General features: G+C 17.4%; 7 protein-coding genes across 7 annotated transcripts; 3 read left to right on the top strand and 4 right to left on the bottom strand.

The window, feature by feature from the left end:
* Positions 1-2,514: 2,514 nt before the first annotated feature.
* SRAE_1000300200 (GPCR, rhodopsin-like, 7TM domain and 7TM GPCR, olfactory receptor/chemoreceptor Srsx family-containing protein) lies at positions 2,515-3,708 on the top strand (the record flags this gene model as incomplete). Its single annotated transcript, XM_024650144.1, has 4 exons — positions 2,515-3,200; positions 3,252-3,293; positions 3,344-3,455; positions 3,505-3,708. The coding sequence occupies 4 exons, from the start codon at positions 2,515-2,517 to the stop codon at positions 3,706-3,708; spliced, it is 1,044 nt and encodes a 347-aa protein (XP_024503950.1).
* A 508-nt stretch (positions 3,709-4,216) lies between these two features.
* Positions 4,217-5,054, top strand: SRAE_1000300100 (Sulfotransferase family-containing protein; the record flags this gene model as incomplete). Its single annotated transcript, XM_024650143.1, has 2 exons — positions 4,217-4,707; positions 4,754-5,054. The coding sequence occupies 2 exons, from the start codon at positions 4,217-4,219 to the stop codon at positions 5,052-5,054; spliced, it is 792 nt and encodes a 263-aa protein (XP_024503949.1).
* Positions 5,055-6,233: 1,179 nt separating this feature from the next.
* Positions 6,234-9,096, top strand: SRAE_1000300000 (7TM GPCR, olfactory receptor/chemoreceptor Srsx family-containing protein; the record flags this gene model as incomplete). The annotated part of the gene is made up of 6 exons (XM_024650142.1): positions 6,234-6,734; positions 6,780-6,820; positions 8,123-8,641; positions 8,689-8,736; positions 8,791-8,902; positions 8,953-9,096. The coding sequence occupies 6 exons, from the start codon at positions 6,234-6,236 to the stop codon at positions 9,094-9,096; spliced, it is 1,365 nt and encodes a 454-aa protein (XP_024503948.1).
* Positions 9,097-10,785: 1,689 nt separating this feature from the next.
* Positions 10,786-11,659, bottom strand: SRAE_1000299900 (Succinate dehydrogenase [ubiquinone] iron-sulfur subunit, mitochondrial; the record flags this gene model as incomplete). Its single annotated transcript, XM_024650139.1, has 2 exons — positions 10,786-11,469; positions 11,513-11,659. The coding sequence occupies 2 exons, from the start codon at positions 11,657-11,659 to the stop codon at positions 10,786-10,788; spliced, it is 831 nt and encodes a 276-aa protein (XP_024503947.1).
* A 1,036-nt stretch (positions 11,660-12,695) lies between these two features.
* SRAE_1000299800 (F-box domain-containing protein) lies at positions 12,696-13,764 on the bottom strand (the record flags this gene model as incomplete). Its single annotated transcript, XM_024650138.1, has 3 exons — positions 12,696-12,904; positions 12,953-13,433; positions 13,480-13,764. 3 exons carry the CDS (start codon positions 13,762-13,764, stop codon positions 12,696-12,698), a joined length of 975 nt encoding a protein of 324 aa, XP_024503946.1.
* Positions 13,765-13,789: 25 nt separating this feature from the next.
* SRAE_1000299700 (Hypothetical protein) lies at positions 13,790-18,351 on the bottom strand (the record flags this gene model as incomplete). The annotated part of the gene is made up of 4 exons (XM_024650137.1): positions 13,790-13,794; positions 17,770-17,875; positions 17,923-18,237; positions 18,283-18,351. 4 exons carry the CDS (start codon positions 18,349-18,351, stop codon positions 13,790-13,792), a joined length of 495 nt encoding a protein of 164 aa, XP_024503945.1.
* A 523-nt stretch (positions 18,352-18,874) lies between these two features.
* SRAE_1000299600 (Hypothetical protein) lies at positions 18,875-19,849 on the bottom strand (the record flags this gene model as incomplete). Its single annotated transcript, XM_024650136.1, has 2 exons — positions 18,875-19,600; positions 19,691-19,849. The coding sequence occupies 2 exons, from the start codon at positions 19,847-19,849 to the stop codon at positions 18,875-18,877; spliced, it is 885 nt and encodes a 294-aa protein (XP_024503944.1).
* Between the last annotated feature and the right edge of the window lie 2,580 nt (positions 19,850-22,429).

Below are 22,429 nucleotides of genomic sequence, written 5' to 3'. Positions count from 1 at the left end.
GTGAGGTTTAAAAAAATATTATTAATCATATTAAATCTCACGTTTTTATAAATTCATTAATTTTAATCAACTTTTTTTTTTTTTTATAAATTTTCAATATAATTAAATATATAAATTATATTAAAAGTATAAAGATTGAAAATAATAGAGGAAATTGTCATTTAAATGCAATTTTTTTTATTCACAAAGGCAAATATTAATTTTAAAAAAGAAGAATCATTAATTTAAAAATTATTTAATAAAATTAAACAGCTTAGTGTATGACTTTTATTAATAATAGCTTATTTGAAATCAAAAATTAATTAAAATTAATTCCAGGTGACAGTATATTGTATCAATTAATATTTATTCAGGCTAGTAAATATATATTTGAATAAAGATTGAACTATTAAAAGTTTTAAAAAACATATTATACATACATAAAAATATGCTATAGAAATTTTAAAATTATTTTTTTAGTGAAATTAAATTTGCTATCTTCAAAACAAATATGTTGTAATATTAAAATTTTTTTTTATTGTTAAGTTTAAAATTATAATTAGAAGATGGTATAAACTATTTAAAATAGTTATACAATTATAGTGTACAACTAATTTTCATATTTTAATTATATTTGTGTACTTTCCTAGATATTCAAGAACGTTCTTGAGCACCCTCCCATATGGTCTAGTGGTTAGGATTCGTGGTTTTCACCCACGCGGCCCGGGTCCGATTCCCGGTATGGGAATATTTTTTCTTAATTATTCAAATTTTTTAAAATTTGTAATAAACTTCTTTACAAACTTTTTTTTACATATATTTTAAAGTAAAAAAGTCATTTAAATTAATCTTTTTTTAAATATATTTTTTTTTTATTGATAAATACATCACATTATAATTTTCATTAGATAAATATTAAAATGTTATTATCATTTAACGTAGGGAATTAAACTAAATTTTAAACAATCTAGTAGTACTATAAATTTTAATGTATTGTCTTTTTATATTCCATAGAGTTTTATTAAGTATTATTTAAACATATTTAATTTTTGAGTTTATATCATTAATTTTTGATTATATACTTTTTATAGATAAAAAATTTAGGAACTAAATTTATAATTACATTTATTACTTTAACAATCATTATTTTAAAATCTTTAATATAATATTATAACAAAAAAAAATTTATGTTTAATTATTTTCTATTATTAATTATTACATTGTATTTTCGATTATTTATATTAAATATTTTTGACATCAAAAGAATAATTAAGATAATTTATGAATCATCACACTTTAATAACTCTACTTTTTTATTCATTTGATTCTTATTAAATAATAAACTTAAATAGAAATTAATATTACAGTAGTTATGAAGTGATATTTTGAAAAATTAAATTTTTGAAACTTTAAATATAATTAAAAAACTAGATTTTTTTTTGTAACACATATAAATTTAGCTTAAATTTTTACATGTACAAAAGTGCATACCAATTTTTTTCCAATTATCATACTACTTAGTTTCAAATTGGTTAATATTATAGTTGAACTTTGATTAAATATTATTTATAAATTATTAGATGTAGAATCTAATATTTTTAGTTATATGTTTTTTTTATAACACATTTATTTTGAAAAAAAATTAATATTTATCATTATAAATTATAAGGTACATGATTATTAAAATTAAATAACTGAAATAATACTATTTATGACTTAATGGATAAGATTAATTAATTTATAAAAAAATAATTTTAGAACATCTTGAAATTTTATCCATCATTTACATTGACGTAATAATTTTATTTAGATTTATTAATTTATACTAGTTAATTAATATTACTTTATTTCATTTATTTCTAAAAAGTTAATATAATTATGTATTTAAAAATTGGCAAAGTTAGGATTATATTTATCATTAAATGTATCTAACTTTATAATTTTTTAAGAAGTTTATATGAAATAATTTTTATTAATAAGAAAAAAATTGATAATATTCAAAAAAGTTTTGTGAATAGAGCAAATTTTTCATTTCCCATTATATACATATTTAAAAAAAAATTAATAATATATTATAAATATTTGATCAATTATATTTGATAATTTAAGTAATAAATAAAGATTGATTAATAAAATAAATAATTTTACTTCTTAAAAATGAGTATAAAAAGGAAATTATACTTTAAACTTCATTCAGTAAAAGTACAAAAAGCTTTTATATATTAACCTTTTTTAAATTAATATTTTATTTATAATTGTTATATTTATGTTTCTGAAATATTTTGATTAGCTATTAATTAAGCAGGTTCCAGTAATTGTATTATATTTTAAGTTTAAAAAAAAGATTTGAAAAAAAAAGTATATAATTAACATTCTAACATTTTTAATTTTATAATAATTTTAATTAATAAAAACTAATAAGAAGTTACAATTAATAAAATTTTATTTAATATTGGTAATATAATTAACTATATTTTAATATTTTATGGTGAAAAATTTATTAATATATTAAAAATTAAATATTATATATAAAATATGTCTGTTAATATTACAATTCCTGATGGTTGGATAATAAATAAAGAAGATGTTGGTAAAATAAGTAATTTATTAATTTATCAAAAAATTAATATGATTGTTGGAGGAATTGGTACAATTATTAATATTTTTCTTTTTACTATTTTAATAACAGCTAAATATTTTATTCAAAACGGGAAATTAACAATATTTTTATGTATTGGTGATTTAATAAATTGTTTATATATATTTTTACAAGGATATACAAGATATAATATTTATATGATTGTTATTGAAAAAAGAATTAATAAAAAACAAACTTATTGGTCATGTGCATTATTACCTTTTGATTGGTTAGGTATTATTGGTTCATTAATACCACATATGGTTACACTTGTTATTGGTATTGAAAGAATAATTGCATTAAAATATCCAATATTTTATAAAAAATATTTAAATGATGGTCAACTTAAATTTTCAATTTTTTGTTTATTTTATTTAATAATTTCTCTTATAATTGCATTTATATTAGCTTATATAAATAAAGATATTGAATCTAAATATTGGTGTGGAAGAAAAAGATCTTATACTGTATATTATGCAAGTTTTATATATGTACAAAATGTTATAGGATATGTTGGTTGTTTTTTATTTACTTTTATTATTATGCTTCATATTAAAATTACATCTATAAATAAATTAAAAGTGTAAGTATTAAAATAAATAATATTCAATCTTTTTATTAAAATAATTTTTAGTAAAGAAAAAAGTGGTAAAAAATTTTCTTCTAATGATACAAGGTAAATTATAAAATATAAAAAAAAATAATTTGATAAAAAATTTTTTGTAGGCAATTAAGAAATTATAGAAGAATAAAACAAATTGTTATAATTTCATTTATTTCATCTGTAACAATATCTATTCCAAGTTTTGTTTCATTAGCATCATCAGTTCTTAGTGGTGTAAGTTTTTTAAAAAAAAAATTATAAATATAATAAATAATAATCATAGTTAGATGCTGCAATTGCAGATCCATCTGATTGGATATCTGTAGGTAAATCTTCAATCAACCTATTTGTATACATGATACTAAACAAAGAATTTCAATTAAGATTTTTTGGTGATATACTTAGAATTCAATCATACCAAACAACAAAAACAAACTCTTTCATAACTACAAAAATATTACCTGGAGAAAAAACTAAAAAGTTTTAGTGGTTTATATATATATTTTATAAATTTAAAAAAACAATTTATTGTTTAAATAACAACATGTCCTAGTAATAAATTAGTAGTAATTTAAACTTTTGTTAAAAATAAAAAAACTTTTAAGAATATTTATAAAAAAATTATTTGCCCTAGATATTGTAATAAATAATAAGGATTCTTTTTCAAAAGTGATGTATAATAAAAAATATCTTTTACTTTATTTTAAATTGTTGATTTTTTTTTTTTTCAAATTTTCTGTTTCAATAAAATACTTGTTTTTAAATTATATTATATTAAAGAAATGTATCCTTTGAATTAAAGTATATTTAAATGATCTGAATATTTTAGTAACCAATATTTTTATAATATGGCAAAAATGAAATTTTATTTTACATTAATGCTAATTTTATTTTATTTTATACTATTAATAAGAAGCTATAATAAAACTAAAAAAAATAAAATAGCTAAAGAAATTACATTTCATAATAAAAGTTCAAAATTAACATATATCTCAATGAGTAATTATTCTATTAGAAGTGAGTATGCTTCGGCCCCAAAGTACAAATTAAATACATGTTATACTGGAAAATCTTTTAGTTCAATGTCCGTGGGACTATTTTGTTACCTTTTTGATGAAAAAAGTTTTTTAAAAAATTACAAGTCTGCCTTCAATAAAGGTGCTAATAGACATTTATGTCAAAGAAGAAATAGAAATATATTAATGCGTGGAGTTATCAAAGATTATTCAAATAATAATAGTACTGAATTTTTTAATGAATGGAAAAATATATATGTTGTTCGTAATCCTATTTCAAGATTTATTAGTGGTTTTGTTCAGATATGTTTACTTAAAATTGGCCTACCAGTTAACCATCCATTTTGTTTTAATTGTAAAAGAAGTATGAGTTGTTTTTTAAGTAAATTATACAACAAAATTATAAAATTTAAAGGAATGCGTAGTTCTCTTGATCGTTTTTTAGTTTATCATTTTTTTCCTCAAAAATGGTAAAATATATTATATTAATATTAACTATTTTATTACTTTTTTTAGGCAATGTGAATATTATAAATATAAAGATAATTATACAATTATACATTATGAATCAAATAAAACAAAATTTTATGACTCATATTTAGAAGAATTAAAAACAAATGGTGTACCAAGTTCAAAATTAATATTTATTAAAAAATTACTTTACACAACTAAACCAATTCATAAAACTGATGGAAAACATATTACAAATATTTATACAAATTATTTGAAAAAAAGTCATAAATTATTAAACTTATTAGTAAGAATTTTTTATGAAGATTTCATTGAATTTAATTTTCCTCTACCAAATATTTTTTAAATTTAAAGAAAACATTTTTTTATTAACAATTGTTAATTATAATTTTAAAGTAATATTAAAAGATAATTTTAATTACTTAATGTTAATAGTGTTAAAAAGAATATAATTTTTGCAAAAAAAAAGTAATCGTAGTCAGAAGTATTATAAAAACTTTCAAAAATTAAAAAAAATTAAAGATTGATATTAAAGAAAGCTTATTAAAATAACTATATTTTGAGGTATATTGTATGAATTTTACAAGAATTATAGAATAATCAAATTTTTAATTCTCTTCTTACTTTTATTATATTATTGATACATTTTTCAATGAAATTAAATGTTTCATTTAATATTAATATATTCATTTTTACTTTAATATACTCAAAATTTTCAAAATTCAAACTTAGAGCATATGTTTTTCTTTTAAATAATTGTTGACAAACATTGAAATTATATTTAGTCAACAAAAAAACAATAAAATTTTAATTAACCAAACTTTACCATTTTTTTTTGCTTTTTAAAAATATAATTTATTCTAGATAATTTTTCACAACTTTAAAATATTAAAACTTTTATTTTATGTTTCTATATTTAGAAATATAATTTTTTTTTATTTTATTTTTTCTATTAATTTAAAAGTTACAGCTATTATTTTTTGATCTAAGTTCAAAACAATAAAGTTCGCATTGTTTTACGTGAAAAAAAAAACTTTTTATTTTAAAATTTAAAAAAGAAAAAATAATAATTGTGAAATAAATAATACAGCACTATTTGTATAAAAATATATTGTTACTTTATTATTTTAAAATTGTTTTTATTTAAAGTTTGTGCTTTGGAATTTGACATTTTAAACAATAAAAAAAAGAAATTTCTTTTAAATTTAAAATACTTTAGTTTTAATTCTACAATAACTTTAATATTGTTTTTCTTTTTTAAACAATTATAATATTTTATAATTATAAATACATTAAATTAAATATGATTTATATTTTCAACTTTGTATACTAATAATAACTATTTTTAGTAAATATCTACTTCAATTTTTAAACTTTTTTTTAAAATTTGTTTAATAATCTAATTTTTTTTTTATCAGAAATTAAAAATTTATTTTTTTTTTGATTAAAAAATAGAGCTATGTCTCATTTAGTTAATATTTTCTATTCTGATACATTCTTATTTTTTTCTTCTTTTTTTATTGTAATGTCAAATATTGCCATGTTATGTGTATTTAAAGCATCACCAAAAAAAAATAAATCTAATGCTTTTCACAAACTTTATTACGTTGATTTTTTTTTCAAAATGTATTGTGCTTTGATTTCATCAATTGCTAAGTTACAATTATTTTATATAAATGGATATTTTTTTTGGCATATTCAAAGATTAAGTTATTTTGAATTTAATATTACAACTCAAATTATAATGTCAATACTTGTTGCATATGGAAATTATATTGATATAACTTTTTTAACAGGAAGAGAAATTTTAAGACATTACATTCTATGGTATCATATAAAATTAACAAACAAAAGTGTTTGTTTATTTATATTTTTAATAATTTTTACTGCACTTTTTGGTGTATTACTTAATGGTGTTGTTTTTTTTGATCGTGTTGAAATGCCAATGAAAAAAATGGATGTTAGTCTTGAGGGAACACAAACAACATTAGAAGATTTATTTTCAAAAAGTATTGTAATAAAAGTGGTAAGATTATTTAAATTAATCATTAAATAATTAAAAAATTTCTAGAAAACAAAAATTTTTATGATACTTATATTTGCATGTCTATTGTATTTCTTGATAAATTTTATAATTTTATGTTTATTAATAACACGACATGTAAAACTTATCAAAAAAACAATAAACGAAAGTAACATTTCAGAACAAACAAGAATTGCAGCCGGTAATTTAACTAGAGCATTAATTTATTCATATACAGTATTATGTTTTCTAGTTGGCTTTCCAATATTTATTGCTTCTATGACTCTGCTTTTTAATGAAGAAAATTATGCTATGTATTACCCTACAATTTCCGTAAGACTTTTTTCAATACCAGCTATAATAAATCCAATCATTTTTATCTTTACTATTCCTAGTAAAAGAAAAATATTTCTTCTTTTTATTAAAAATTATTTAAACAAATTTTTATCATTTTTTAAGTGATTGGATTAAATTTTTTAATGCTCTTTTTTTTATGGAGAATATGACATAATATTAAAAAATTAATATTTTGTAATGAAATAAAATATTAAACATTATTAAATAAAAAAAAGACAATTTTATATAAATTAATTGGTTATTAATTAAATGTTATTATAATGTTTGATTGTTTAAAATTTATAATAGCAATAAATTAAATTTATTTTATAATTTTTTTTTTTGCATTGAAATAAAGTTTTTTTTTATATTTAAAGATAAATTAATCAGGTATTTAATAATTATTAACATAAAAACAATTAAATTTTGCTAATAAAAATAAAAACACAGTAAAATTAATTTTTTACTTTAATACATATTCTAATTAATATTGCATTTATAAAGTATAAAAAAAGTATATTCTCTTGTAAAATATAAATTTTTTTATTTATTATTAGAATTAATTAAATAATTTAAAAAAATAATAATAATATAATTTTTAATAATTTGTTTATTTGTTTCTTATTAAATTTTTATCAAATTATTAGTAAAAAAGGGCTAATAAAAACAAAAAGGTCAATGAAAAAAAGAAAAAAAAAATATTTTAAAAATATTTATTTAAATTATTATGTTTAATTATATATAATTAATTTACTAGAAATAATAGGTTTGATATAATTTTATTATATAAAATTAATTACTAGCAATAAATAAAATGGTATATATACAAAACTATAAGTAAAGATATTTTTAAAATATAATAAATAAAATGTATGCTAATTTTATACTTTAAAAATGTCTACAAATTATTCTAATGGTTGGTCAATTAATATTTTAACACCTGAATTTGCTTCCTATTTAATAACTTTTCAAAATATTAATATTATTTTTGGTAGTATTGGAATTTTAATAAATATTCTTCTTCTTATTATATTATTAAGTTCAGGATTCTTTAGAAATTATAGAAAACTTATTCTTTTTCTTGCTATTGGAGATTTATGTAATTGTATTTATGTTTTTATGCAAGGATATGAAAGAAAAGAAATTTATTTACTTGCTTCTGAAACAGGATATATTCAAAATCAAACTTATTGGACATGTGCATTAAAAGTTTTTGATTGGATGGGTTTATTAGGATCATTAATACCACATATAGTAACTTTTGTTATGGGTATTGAAAGATTAATAGCATTTAGATGTCCTATTTTTTTTAAAAGATATCTTAATAAAAGTGATATAAAAGCTTGTATTTTTTGTTTTATTTATACTTTTATTAATATAATATTAGCTTTTACTCTTGCATTCCTTCATAGAGATACACCATCACGATATTATTGTGGTAGAAAAGTTTCATATACCCATGTATATATTTCATTTATATATGGTATGAGTGTTTTTGGATATGTTTCATGTTTCCTAATAACACTTTCAGTACTTATATATTTAAAATTTTTATTAAATCTTGATAAAAAAGTGTAAGTTAATAATATTCAAATAAAAATTATATAACTTTTTTTTTAAGTATAATTATATATAAGAAAAATACAAATGAAAGTAAAGATTTTAAAAGGTATGTAAATAAAAAAAAACAATTTTTTTTTAATATTAAAAGTAATTATTTTAGGCGAATAAAAAGTTATCAACGTATAAAACAAGTTGTAGTTATATCATTCATCTCTTCAATAACAATTTCTCTGCCAAATTTTATTTCCCTTGCTTCAGTTGTTGTAGGACCTGTAAGTATAATAATCTTTTTTTTATAACTATAAACTTTTATTATATTAAGTTAGATTCTTATATAGCAGATACAGCAGATTGTATTTCTGTTGGAAAATCTTCAATAAATTTTTTTGTTTACCTTATATTTGATAAAGAATTTCGAAACTCTATAATAAGATTATATGAAAATATAAGGCAATTACTTATTTAGAAGACTATAAAAATATCATCAAATGACCATTTAATTTATTAATGCAATTTATAAAAAATTTTATTAACTGTATTAATTCATCAACAAATTAAAAATTAAGAATTAAAAATCTATTAGAAAGTTGTTAAACTAAAACCACTTGTGAAAAAAATTTTATCTTTACATTTATAAAATGTATTAAAATATAATTCCAGTCCTCCCAATACCAGTATTTATGCTCATTATGGAGGAACTTTTTTTTGCATTTATGTAAAAGATATTTTTTTTGTGGATTACCATTCTGAAATTAATTTTGAAAATTAAAAAGAAAAGACAAAAATTATGAAATTATTATTTAAAATTATTTATCAAAAATATACAATTTACAACTACTAAAGTAAACTTTAGGAATAATCTTTCAATTGTTTTTCTATTAACAATTAACTTTGATTTAAGATAAATTGATAATAAAATATTATCTAAAAAAAGAATAAAAATATTCAACGCAAATGTATGATAATAACAATCTATTGCTTTCAATGTACAATATCACAATAAATAATTATAATTATTGTATTAAAAAATTTAATTTACATATTATAAATTGATAATAAAAAGTTAGTTCCTTTTTTTTTATAAATTAGTAATATTTTTTTAATCATTAGGTACGGATGACATATTTTGATGTTAATAATGATTTTAATATTACATAAAATTTTGCTTCTTAATTTTATGACTTTAAAACTACTTTTTCCAGTGAATCATTTTGAGAATAATTCATAGATTATATTTCAATGAATCTTTAGTTAAAATTGTAATATTCCTTTTTTTAATGTAAAAATAATTTTAATAAAATAGGAATCAGCTTTTAACTATTTTAATTATCAAAAATTTTTGTTTTAAATTTCTATAACTACTTCCTCATATATTTGAATCCACTTCTGTATTATTAGTATTTTAAACCTCAAGCTTTTTTTTAATTTCCTGTAAAATCAAATTATTAGTATCTTCATTTTAAATTAAGTTATAAAATTGTCTTTCTCATTAATACGCTAATATGAAAAGACATGTAGCACTTTGTGCTAAGGTAAAAAAAAGAAGATATAATTTGAAACAGATAAAAAAAATATTTGACTTGTTTTATTTTTTACTTATACATATTAGCACAACTTAATACAAACAAAGTTATCAAATTAGTTTTAAAAAAAAATGATATGTAAGTATAATAAAAGTATATCTTGCAAATGTCTAAAAGTTTTTATCAATTATATTTACAATAATTATTATTGATATGAGTAATGGTAAAGTTAAAAACGTATTCTTTATACTTCATTTTTTTCAATTCATTGTTTAGATAATTGAATATGAATTTTATATGAAAAACTAAACAATAACTGTTTTTATAAATTATTGTATTATTCAGGATAAACATGTGCAAATATTGAACATGTATTTTATCATTTGAAATATTTTTCCATATATTATATACATTTTATTATCATAAAATCAAAATAATTTTTTATTTATGTGTAAGAAAACAAAATGTTATTATTGTATTTATTGTTTACTTTAGTATAATTTTGTATAATATTTAATCTTACTTCCGTTAATTACTACTATCTTGATAAAAAAAAGGAAAAAACAAAATTATAAAAAAAATATATTTATTTATATTTTATCTTCCTACAAACTCCTTTAAAATACCTCTTATTAAAAATCAGCTGGAGCTGGATGTGGAGCAGGCTTCTTTCCAAAACCAGTAAGCAATTTCTTGATTTCTCCAATAGCTTGTGCTGGATTTAAATGTTTTGGACAAGTTTTAGTACAGTTTAAAATAGTATGGCATTTGAATGCTGAGAAAGCATCACGCATACGATCTAAACGTTCATTATGTTTATCGTCACGAGAATCAATGATCCATCTGTAAGCTTGCATCAAAACTGCTGGTCCAAGATATTTATCAGAATTCCACCAGTAAGATGGGCATGATGTTGAACAACAAGCACAAAGTATACACTCATAAAGTCCATCAAGTTTTTCACGTTCATCAACAGATTGGTAAAGTTGTTTATCACCGAGTTTTATTGGAGTATTTCTTTGAATCCATGGTTGGATTGAAGAATATTGAGCATAAAAAAGATTCATGTCTGGTACCAAATCTTTTACAACATACATATGAGGAAGTGGATAAATTTTAGTTGACTTGCTAGTATTTTTATCAATATTACAAATACAAGCAAGGGTATTTGCACCTCCAATATTCATAGCACATGAACCACAAATTCCTTCACGACATGAACGTCTAAAGGTAAGTGATGGATCTTGTTCATTCTTAATTTTAATAAGAGCATCTAAAACCATAGGTCCACATTTATTAAGGTCAACGTCATATTTCTAAAATAAAGTTTCAATATGTAAAGTAAAAATAATAACTAACTTTAACTTCAGGTTTTGAACCGGGTTTGTCGGGATTATAACGATAAATTTCAAATGTTTTGATGTTAGCTCCTTTAGAGCAACAACGAATAGCATTAAAATTTAAAGCATTTGTAGCTTTAACAATATTTGAAGCGTTGCAGATCATAATAACCAGCTATAATATGAAAAATGTAATTAAAATATTTTAACAATTATAACTAAATGAAATTTTGTTTTTTGCACGTTATCATATGTTAGGAAAAAAAAAAATTCCATATAAATTAAAACTAAAAAGTGAGTTATAAAAATTGAATTCAAAAACATTTTTATGTTAGAAAATGATTAACAACTAAAAAAAAAACCAAAAAAAACATAAATAAAAGATAAGATGATACCAGAAACCTAGATTCATGTCCATAGATTGTGCGTAAGCAGTGAGTGACGTTACCCCACAATAGTTGTAAAGTTATCTTTTGTGGAAAATTGAATATTTGTTTAACAATATTTATCCATAATCACGTAGGCACGCTTAAAAATTAACCAAAAAAAAAAGTTTCTATAAAATATATAAAAAAAAAATTGAAGACATTAATGTTAATTGCAGAAAATGTTTTTTTAATAACAGGAAGAAGAAATATTTTTTTTTTTAATTTTATAATTTTTTTTTTTAAATTAACAAAATTTGACGAAAAGAATCTAAACTTTTTTTTAAATTTATTATAAATTAATTTTTAAATTTATGTGATTTTTAATGCAATGTTATTATTATTCTTTTTTTTCAACCATTTTATGTATTTTAATTGGTAAATGTAATGTTTCTATTTTTCATGTATGAAATTTTGATAAATTATTTCAGTCGTCCTTTTTCAAATAATCAAATTTATAAATAAAAAATATTATTAGTTATAATGGTGAAATATTGTACATAGTTTGTTTTGCATATTTTTCAATAATTGAATTCTTTACAAATTATTTATTAATTTATATTGTGTTATTAGCATATGTAAAAAAAAGTGCATTTGATATTATTGAAAAAATTTATTAGTAATTTGTTTTCAACAAAAAAATAAAGATTGTATAAGCTTTATCATGGCTTGCAAAATTATAGTTGTTTTAAAGTATTTTTATTTAGTAAAATACTTTAAAAATATTTTATAATATTTTGAAAATATTATTGAATAAATTTTTAGAAAAGTAGATAATTACGTTAAGGAAGAATTTTTTAATGATTTACATTCTTGATTTTTTGAAAAAATACGATGTTCAAATGTGATACTTATTTGTTGAGCAATGTTATAATCATGAGATGGAAGAATAGCATCAATATAAACTACTCTTTCTGGTAGTATTCCAATTTTATGTAATTTATAAGAACTTGAATCAAAATATTTGTAAAATTTTTCTTCAAGATCTACACGCTTACGACAGATAAATGAAACATTAAATACTTTATTCTTACATTCATTATCTTGATTAAGATATTGTTTTTCTTTGATAGCATCTATTATTTCAACATCACAATTTGGTCTTGTTGAATCAAGGGATATCTTGTACATATTTGGATTACCGTAAAGTAATTTTTTAATCATATTTTTGTTAACAAAAGATGTACATTTACATTCTTTAACACTAAAATATAATAAATTATTTACTGTTGGCAAGTTAAAATCAAGTGGGATACAATCTTTTGCAAGACAAACATTTATCAATTCTATGACTTCAACATTTTTTAATTTTTTCATAAATTCAATAAAATTTAAACTATCCTCAAGATTATTTACACTCATACATAAATGTTTTATAGAAACTTCAGAATTTGAATAAATATTAAAAATTTCAAAAAATTTTGTATCACTTTGAACAGTTATTGTAATATTACCAAATGTCTTTAAATTTAATCTTTTAATAAAATATTCTAAATTATTCATTGATGTATCAGTCTTAATAAGATAAGATTATTTTAGTTATGATAAAATTTAAACTAACCAAATTACATCTTCCAATTTTTTTTTCTTCATTGCCATTAAGAAAATCTTGTTTTATAAAACTAAAGTTTGCGTGCATCTTTTTCATATCATTACTATCAATAAATTCATATATGTATAAATCATTTATCTTTGGTTTTTCTATATATTTAAGATTTCCTTCAATAATGGTATAAAATGTTTTGCATGTTTTTCTTAAACTTTGTATTGTTTTCCAATCTAACTTTGAAAAGATAACTATTAATATTTCATTAGGGAGTGGATGCATTTGTAAATCAAAATTCATATTTAATAAAAGAAATAAAATGAATTTATGCTGAAATTTTAAAAAACAAAGTTAATAATGTATTGTTTAGTTAAAATATTATTGAAAAAAATTGATTTTTATATATAAATACTGTTATAGAAATGATAAGAAAAAATGAACTTTTAAATATTTTTATAAAGTTTATATAGCATTATTTGTAAAGTTAGTGTCTTTTATTTTTATAAAAATGTAATCAGAAAATATGTCAAAATTTTTTTGTTAATATATAAAATATTTTTAACATTATTTATAAACTTTTTAGAATTTTAAAAAAGTTTTATAATTGTTTAAATAATGAATACTTTTATAATATTTTAATAATTGATTAATTAACTTATTGTGAGTATTTAAATTATCTGAATTTTAATTAATATGAAAAATAAATGGAATTGACACCAAATGTAACAATATGCCTTTGTATATTATTGTGACATAAAATAAAGAACAATTATAGTATTAAAAAAATATTCTATTTAAAAATTGTGAAAAAAATATATATAAATATTTTTAAAAATTTTAAAAAAAGTTTAATTTAATATAGTTGTTTTTAAATTTTTACAATGAATTTAATTTAGCTAAGTTATATAAATTATAAAAAAAAAATGGAATAGTTTATGAATAAATAAAAATCATAAATTAACAACATATATAGAAATAAATTAATATTATTTATAAATATCATGAATTTTCGTTATGTCATTCAAATATTCATGTTATGTTAAACAAATGTGTAAACATTTCTATGTATTTAATATTTTTTTTTTTATAAAAACCAAAATTATTTCAAAAAGTTATACTATATATTATATGGGATATGAAATATTTTTATTATCTATTTTAAAATTACAATAAAATATATGAAAAAAGTTATATAAAAATATGTACAATATTTTTTTCTAACTAAATAAAATTAAAATAAATGTATATTTATTTATTTTACACTTTTATGAAATATTTTTAAAATATTAATACATTATAAAAGCATAAAAATTTTTTAATTTAACATTATCTTATATTTAGATAAACATTATAAGAGTCATTTAAATTTACTAAAATGTATTTATATTAAAAAAGTTCAGGAAAATATATTAATATCATTTTTATACCTTTTTTAAATAAAAATATTTATTACTTGGAAGAATATTTAAAAAATATATATATATTTATATATATAAATTGTAAAGGTTATAGTTTATTTTATGTAAATGTAAAAGTTTGAAATATTAAATAATTTTATTTATTTATTTTATTGTTAGAATATATTAACTAATTGTTTTTCTCCAATAAAAATGTGAAAAACAACCTAGTATTTTTTGAAATTAATTTTTTAAAAAAAGAAAACGTTGTTTTTATATATATTTTTATTAATTTAATAATTTAAAAATTAATAATTCTAAGTTTAATATAATGTTGAAAACAAAAATATATATTTTAGATATAATATATTTTTACAAATTTTTATAATATATTTATAATTACTCTATTATTTAATTAAGACTTAAATCAGGCAATAATTTTAATATGAATAGTTTAAAATTAAATGAAAAAAATAACAATTGAAAATTATAAACTATTATTTACATAATAAATGTTAGAGAAAACTTTTGTTTTCATTGTTTACACATGATATATTAACAATATCATATTAAACTAAAGTTAAATACTGATTAATTAGTTAATTTTCCTAATTTTAACCATAATAATTGAATATACATATGAAAAGTGATTTTGGCAGGAAAAAAAAACAGGTTTTTTATTTGACGATCTTATTTTAGAATACATGACTTTTTTTAAAAATTATTGGGTTATATATTAATTAAACTAGATTAAATATAATATTAAAAAATATATACCAAATAGTTATTTTATTATAAATTTATATTTTATTAATTTTTTAATTAAATAAATAGATATATAAATAAACAATTATTTACAAATAATATGATACATTTTATTTTATTATTTTCCTTGTAATAATTTCTTGTTTCTATGGGAAACAAATACACTATTAAAAAAATTAAAAATCAATTATAGAATAGGTATTACATCATTTTAATTTTTATAAAAGTTTTTTAATATGATATACTTAGAAAATATTAATATCCTCATTATAAATATTTATAAAAAAAAAATAAATTATATTTCCTTGCAATTTTAGATAATTTTTAAATTCTAGTAATATAATTCTCACTTAAAATTTTAATTTGATATAAAAAAGAAATAAATTGATTATAATTATAAGCAAAAATATATATCGTTGAAGAAAGGAAATAACAATAATGTCTATATAAATAAGTCTTATTTTAACAAATTTTTATAAAAATATATACACTGAAAAGTTGTCCAAATTTCAATCATTTTTAATACATAATAAAATAATTGTATAACATATTATTTTATTTATACATTGAGTATTAAAATTTTGGCATATACTTTAAGTTATGTATAATCCTATAAAAAAATAAGTCAATATTAATTTTTAACAAATTAAAACACCAAGATAAAATAACTTAAAACGATGCATTTTTTTTTAAAGTTATTCTTATAAAATATAATTAATGAATTAATTATAAGTTAAATATATATATATATTTATATAGATTAAAAAAATATAAATTTAAATGTTATTATTAAAAAAAGCTTATCATTTGGTAAGTAATAATTCAGTCATAAATATAAAATATATTATAAAAGTAAAATTTTTGTATATTTTAAGCTATTATATAAATATAAAAAAAATATTATTTTTTTTATCAGTTATGCATTATTAAAAAAAAAAAAAAAACTATATTTCCCCCGAAAAATATTTTAATTTTTATTTTATATTTGATATAGTATATATGTATAGTCAGTAGATCAATATTATATTTAATAAATATTATAAAAATATACATTCTTGTTAATGAAAAATGTATCTAATTTTTTTGGTACTTTACGATTTGAACCCCGCCATTTTCAAATACCTATAACTTTTTTCAAAATTGTTTTTTTTAATAAAATTTTGAAGGATGAGATTCCTTTCCAATCCCACTTTGTAACTTAAAAAAAAAAATTATTTAATACAAGTCAAATATCAATAACCTTTCTTCATTAAATTTGATTCATTTTTCATTTTAAAAATTGACATCAAACTTTAATTTTTTTATTAATTTATGATAATTTTTAAAAATTATCATATAATATTTTAATATGCAAAAAAAAAAAATAATTTTTTTATATTTATTTTAAAAAATTAGTAGATGGCGAAGTTCAAATCATAAAGAATCATTTTTTTACTTAAAGAATAAAAATGATAATAAAAGAAAGTTAGTTTTAATAATATTTTGTAAAATATTTGATCTTAAGTTTATTGAAAATATAATAGTTTAAAAAAATATTATTAGTATTAATTTTTTCATAAATAATCTATTTATTTCTTTTTAATTATCAATTGAATATAATTAATTGTAAAATTTTATTATTATGAAAAACAAATTTTCAAGTAAAGGTAAACTTTTTTAATTTTGTAATGTAAAAATTGATAACACTAGTAAAAATTTATTATTTCTTTATTCTTATAATTTTTTTTGTTAAAATATGATAATATAATAAATCTAATGTAAATAGTAAATATATTTACAAAAATACCAATCAAATTATAATGTCAATAAAAATTTATATCAGTGAAAAAAAAGTTAACTCAAATATTAGTTTGAATTATTTTCGTCTTATATCAACACTATATTTTAATAATTTAAATTTATTTTTTATATTTTTATATAAAATTATAATATATGTAAATATTCTAAATAATTCAATAAAATAAATTTCACATATCTTCATATTTTAAAAAAAAATTTAATTTACTAGAATAATGGATAAAATTTTAATTTTGTATATCAACTGTTTTGATAAAAATTCTATCTGATGTCGTATTTGACATTGGATTTAAAAATATATTTATAGTTTCAATATTTGATAAATTTATATATTTTATATCATTACCTTCTACAATAATACTTTTAATTCCAATTGTTTTTTGATTTGGTGATTTTAAATAAAGTTTAAATGAATAAAATCCATATGTTATCATAAGAAGTAAACAATTAATCTTAAAAATATAAATCAAGCTAATAAATATACATATATAAAACTTACACCACCAAAAAAATATTTAAAAAAAAGTTTTGTTGAATATTCATAAAGTTCAGGGAGTGAAATAAAAAATAAAATAAAACCAATTGAATAAATGAATGCAGCTAAAACACCAATGAAAAAATCAAGTAAGGCAAGAGGGATATAACAAAAGACATCTGTTTTATCTGATAAATTATGTTGAAGACCAAAAATATGTGCTGTTAAAGATAGGAGGGAAAATATACCAAAAAAACACAATAATGTATTGATAATCTCTATTCCATTGATATATTTATCTATACATATAAAGATTATAAATAAGGTAATAGAAAAAAACTAAAATATTTATTATGATTAGAAAATATATATATATAAACTTACGACTTTTGATGTTTGTAATACTCCAAATGGTACCAAAAAAGGAAATGTTTTGTTAAATTTAAAATTCATTATTTGAAAAAATCAATTTAAATAATGAAACTAAAAAAAATCAATTTACAATAATTATTAAATTAAAAACTAAAAAACTATGATTTAAAGTAAATATTAATAATTTTTTTTTATTAATTTGAATATTTGTTGTAGCTAAAAAATATTTTAATTAAATTTAATAAAAATTGCGTATATTATATAGAACAATATGTTCGATTAACATAAATTAAAGTAAATTATATTTACCTTAAAAAGTTTAATAGTTATGTTACTTTAAATTATATTTTATATGAATAAAAATTTTTTCATCTAAATACAATTATTTTATCACAATATTTACATTTATAATAGTTGTGTAATTTAAAAGATTAAATTCATTATGACATATAGTTTTTTAATTTTGATAACTTTAAAAAAATGATTTATCTAATGATCATTTTGAAAAAAAAATGTAGGTATAAAAATATTTAGGTAAATTAAAAAAAATATATTTATTTTGTAGTTTTGATATATATATATAAAAAAAATGTTTTTTATTAATTTAAAAATTTCCATTACATATTGAGTTACTTTTTTCAACTTTTCTATAACCAACTTTAATTTTCTTAATTTTATTACATTTTAAACATTTTTTCAATGCTGTACATTGTGTATAATTATAATTAGTAAATATACAATCATGATGATATATCCAACCAAAAAAAAGTAAATTAAAATTCCAGATTGGAGAAAGATTTTCAGTATACTCAAAATTAATAGTTATAACTCTTTTATCACATTGGCCAAGATATTTATAATTATGAATCATTTGTTTTTTTTTAATAAATTTAATAAAATCAATTTCAAAACTAATACCATATGAATTAATATTAATTTCATTAAGATTTTTGTTATTGTTAATAATATTACATAACATTTTTTTATTAACAAAATGTGTACATTGGCATTCTCTAATACTTAATTTTTTTAATGTTTTATAATCTGGAAAAGATATATTTGAAGATATTTTTTCATTCATAAAACATAAATTGATCATATCAATATTTTCTACAGATGTCATTTTAGATAAAAATTCAAAAAATTCATTGAATGTTGGGCATTTGTTTATATCAAATATTAAATTTTTTATTTTTGTTCCATAGGTAAAACATTTATTTAAAATATTAAAAATATTTGTTTCATTTATTGTAATAATTGTAAGACTATGTAAATTGTTTATATCATAATTTTTAAAATACAGCTCAATATCATTTTCTTGATCAGTTTCCTAAAATTTATATATTTATAAAAAAAAAAATATTTAATAAATAAACTTTGTTTTTAAAATAATCTTTTATGTTTTAACAATAAAATTTACCAAAATAAATATAAACAATTTATTCAATGAATCTTCCATATCAAATTTTCTAAAATAATTAAACTTTGATCTCATCATTATTTTTCTGTCATTATCAATAAATTGTTCAACAACAGCAGTGTGTAACTTTGGTTTAAAATCTCCAATAATAGAATTCATTACAAATTTTATAAGAAAAAAAATATATATATATATATATACTTTTAAGAGTATAAATACAATCTTTAATTATTAGTAATACTTTTATTTAACTGGAAGTAAAAAATTAAATACTTAAAAGATAATTTTAAACATACTAAAATGTAAAAAAAGAAAATTAGAATATGAAATATTTTTAAAAAGTATAAAGTAAAAAAATTATATTTTATCTAATAAAAGTATTTACTTTAAATTTTTTTTTTATTTATTTAAATAAACAAACAGATTTTATCTATAACTAAATTATATTAAATTTTTTAAGTTAATGCATCCTTATCAAATAATATTCAACATTAAAAGAACAAATATTTAAAAAAAATGTTTATTAATTTTTTAATAAAAATTTATGTAACTACAAACTGATAAAATTATTATTTAAAATGGTAGTATTTTAGGGAAAAAAAATTAATTTATCTGCAAAAAACAGAAAAATGATAAGATACAATACAATCATTCTCTCAGAAAACAAAATTTTAAAAAAAAACTTGTTGTGAAAATAATTTATATTTTTAGTTTATTATAAAGTAACTACAGTAATATATTATAAGAAAAGTGCACATTTTTTTTTTTATTTATAAGAATTATTTTAAATTTTTCAGTCTAACCTTATTAACAAAAATAATTTTAAGATACAAATATTTTAAGCAACTTTAATGAATAAATAAACTATAAGTTGAAAAGTTTACTTCCTTAAAGTTGTTTTTTAAGCTAATTTGTTAGAAGATTTATTTAAAAAAAGTTGTTATAAGAATAAATAAGTTTGTATTTAGAATATAAATTTATAATTATGTAAATTAAACAGGTATTCATCATGTTATTTATTTGATTCATTTAACATAATACTTACCAATTGAAAATATATTTTTAGTTATATATAATAAAATAATAAAAATAAAAAAATATAACATATAAACTTTTCGTTGTAATAAATAACCATATGGGGTGATAATAGTATGTAGATTTATTAAAAATTTATGAAGTTTATTTAATACTTTTCTTTTAAATATTTCACTTCCTTGTTATTAACTTACTTTTAAAAGTTTTCCTACAAAAATGAATTAATAATAGACATCTTAAAAATAAATTGTTACAAATCTTATTTAAAAAACTCTTAGTAACAGTTTTTTTTTTATTTTTTTTTTATAGTATTAAAAAATTCTTATCTATTACATACTTAATAGTATTGAATTATTTAATAAGATGCATAAACTATTAAAAGTTATAAAAAATTTAGTAAAAGTTTAAATGATTCTAAAACATTATTTATTTACATAATGTTGATTTGTACAATTTTTAGTTATATATTCTATACTGTTTTTATTTTTTTTTTTTCAACTGCCAATAAAAAGTATAATTTATGTGGAATTTTTCAATTTAATTTATAAACAAATATTTGAATTTAAAAATATTTTTAATGAACTGAACCAAATTTAGGTTCATAATTTTTAATAATATATAAATTCTAAAAATTGACAAATTAAAATAACTGTAAAAACATCTTTATTTTCTTTAAAAAAAGTTTATATTTTTTTTATAATCTTAAAAAATTAATTGTTAGTTAAAGAATTAAAATTTTTTTATTTTTAATGCTAAATTAAGGAAAAAAAATTATTTTTAAAAATATAACTTTACTTGTTATTTTGGAATATTAAAAATGAACATTAAAAGTATTTAAATTAAATAAATTTTTTTTTGTTTTAACTTCTAAATGATTTATTTAGAAAAGTTACAAGTTTTAAATAAAATTAATATTCATTTTAAAACTTTTTTACTAACTCAACTTGTCTATCTTACTAATTGTAAATCTCAAATATTAGTTTGTAGAAGATGAAATGCATTTTTTTTAAAAAATTTTTTAAAGACGTGCATTGTGATAAAAAAAAATTGGCTTCTTTTTTATTGACTAAAGGAAGCTTTTTTTTTAATTTTTTTATGCAATTTTTTAAATTAATCACAATAAAACTTAGAATCAATGGTTTCACCAACTTTTGTAAATTCAAAATGCAAAAGTTTCTCGGAAAACTATTAAACAGTAGTCATAAGTTTTTTTTGAAGTTAATTGGTGTTTCAGAAACTATTTTAAAGCGTATTTCTTATCTAACTATTTTTCAGTGCACATTCTACTGTCTAGAAAATTTATTTTTCATCGCACGTTATATTACAATTTAAAAATAAATCTTTTTTATTTTTCAAAAGAAGACAAAGCCTCAAAAAGACAATTTTTTTGAGCTTACAGTCAATTTATTCGGTACCTATTTAGCTAAATTTTTTTTTCAAATGTGTTTAAAATAGCTACAAATGCTAAATTTAAAAACTTCAAAAACTACTAAAATTTTTCCAGAACTCTATTATGAATCGGATTTAATATTGCTTTTTAACTTCTTTTTTTCGAAATTTTTATTTGCTTCTTTAAATTTTTCAATCATTTTTAAACAATAAAAGCATCTAAAAGTTTTCATTGAAAAAATCATTAATTTGTTTTATAGTTTTAACAGTGATTGTCCTTTTTATGTACTGATAAAGATAAATAATTTAAATATC

Source organism: Strongyloides ratti, assembly GCF_001040885.1.
Source record: "Strongyloides ratti genome assembly S_ratti_ED321, chromosome : 1".
NCBI classification, from domain to species: domain Eukaryota; kingdom Metazoa; phylum Nematoda; class Chromadorea; order Rhabditida; family Strongyloididae; genus Strongyloides; species Strongyloides ratti.
The sequence above is the reverse complement of the archived record's forward strand: the minus strand, read 5'-3'. Positions and strand labels throughout refer to the sequence as shown.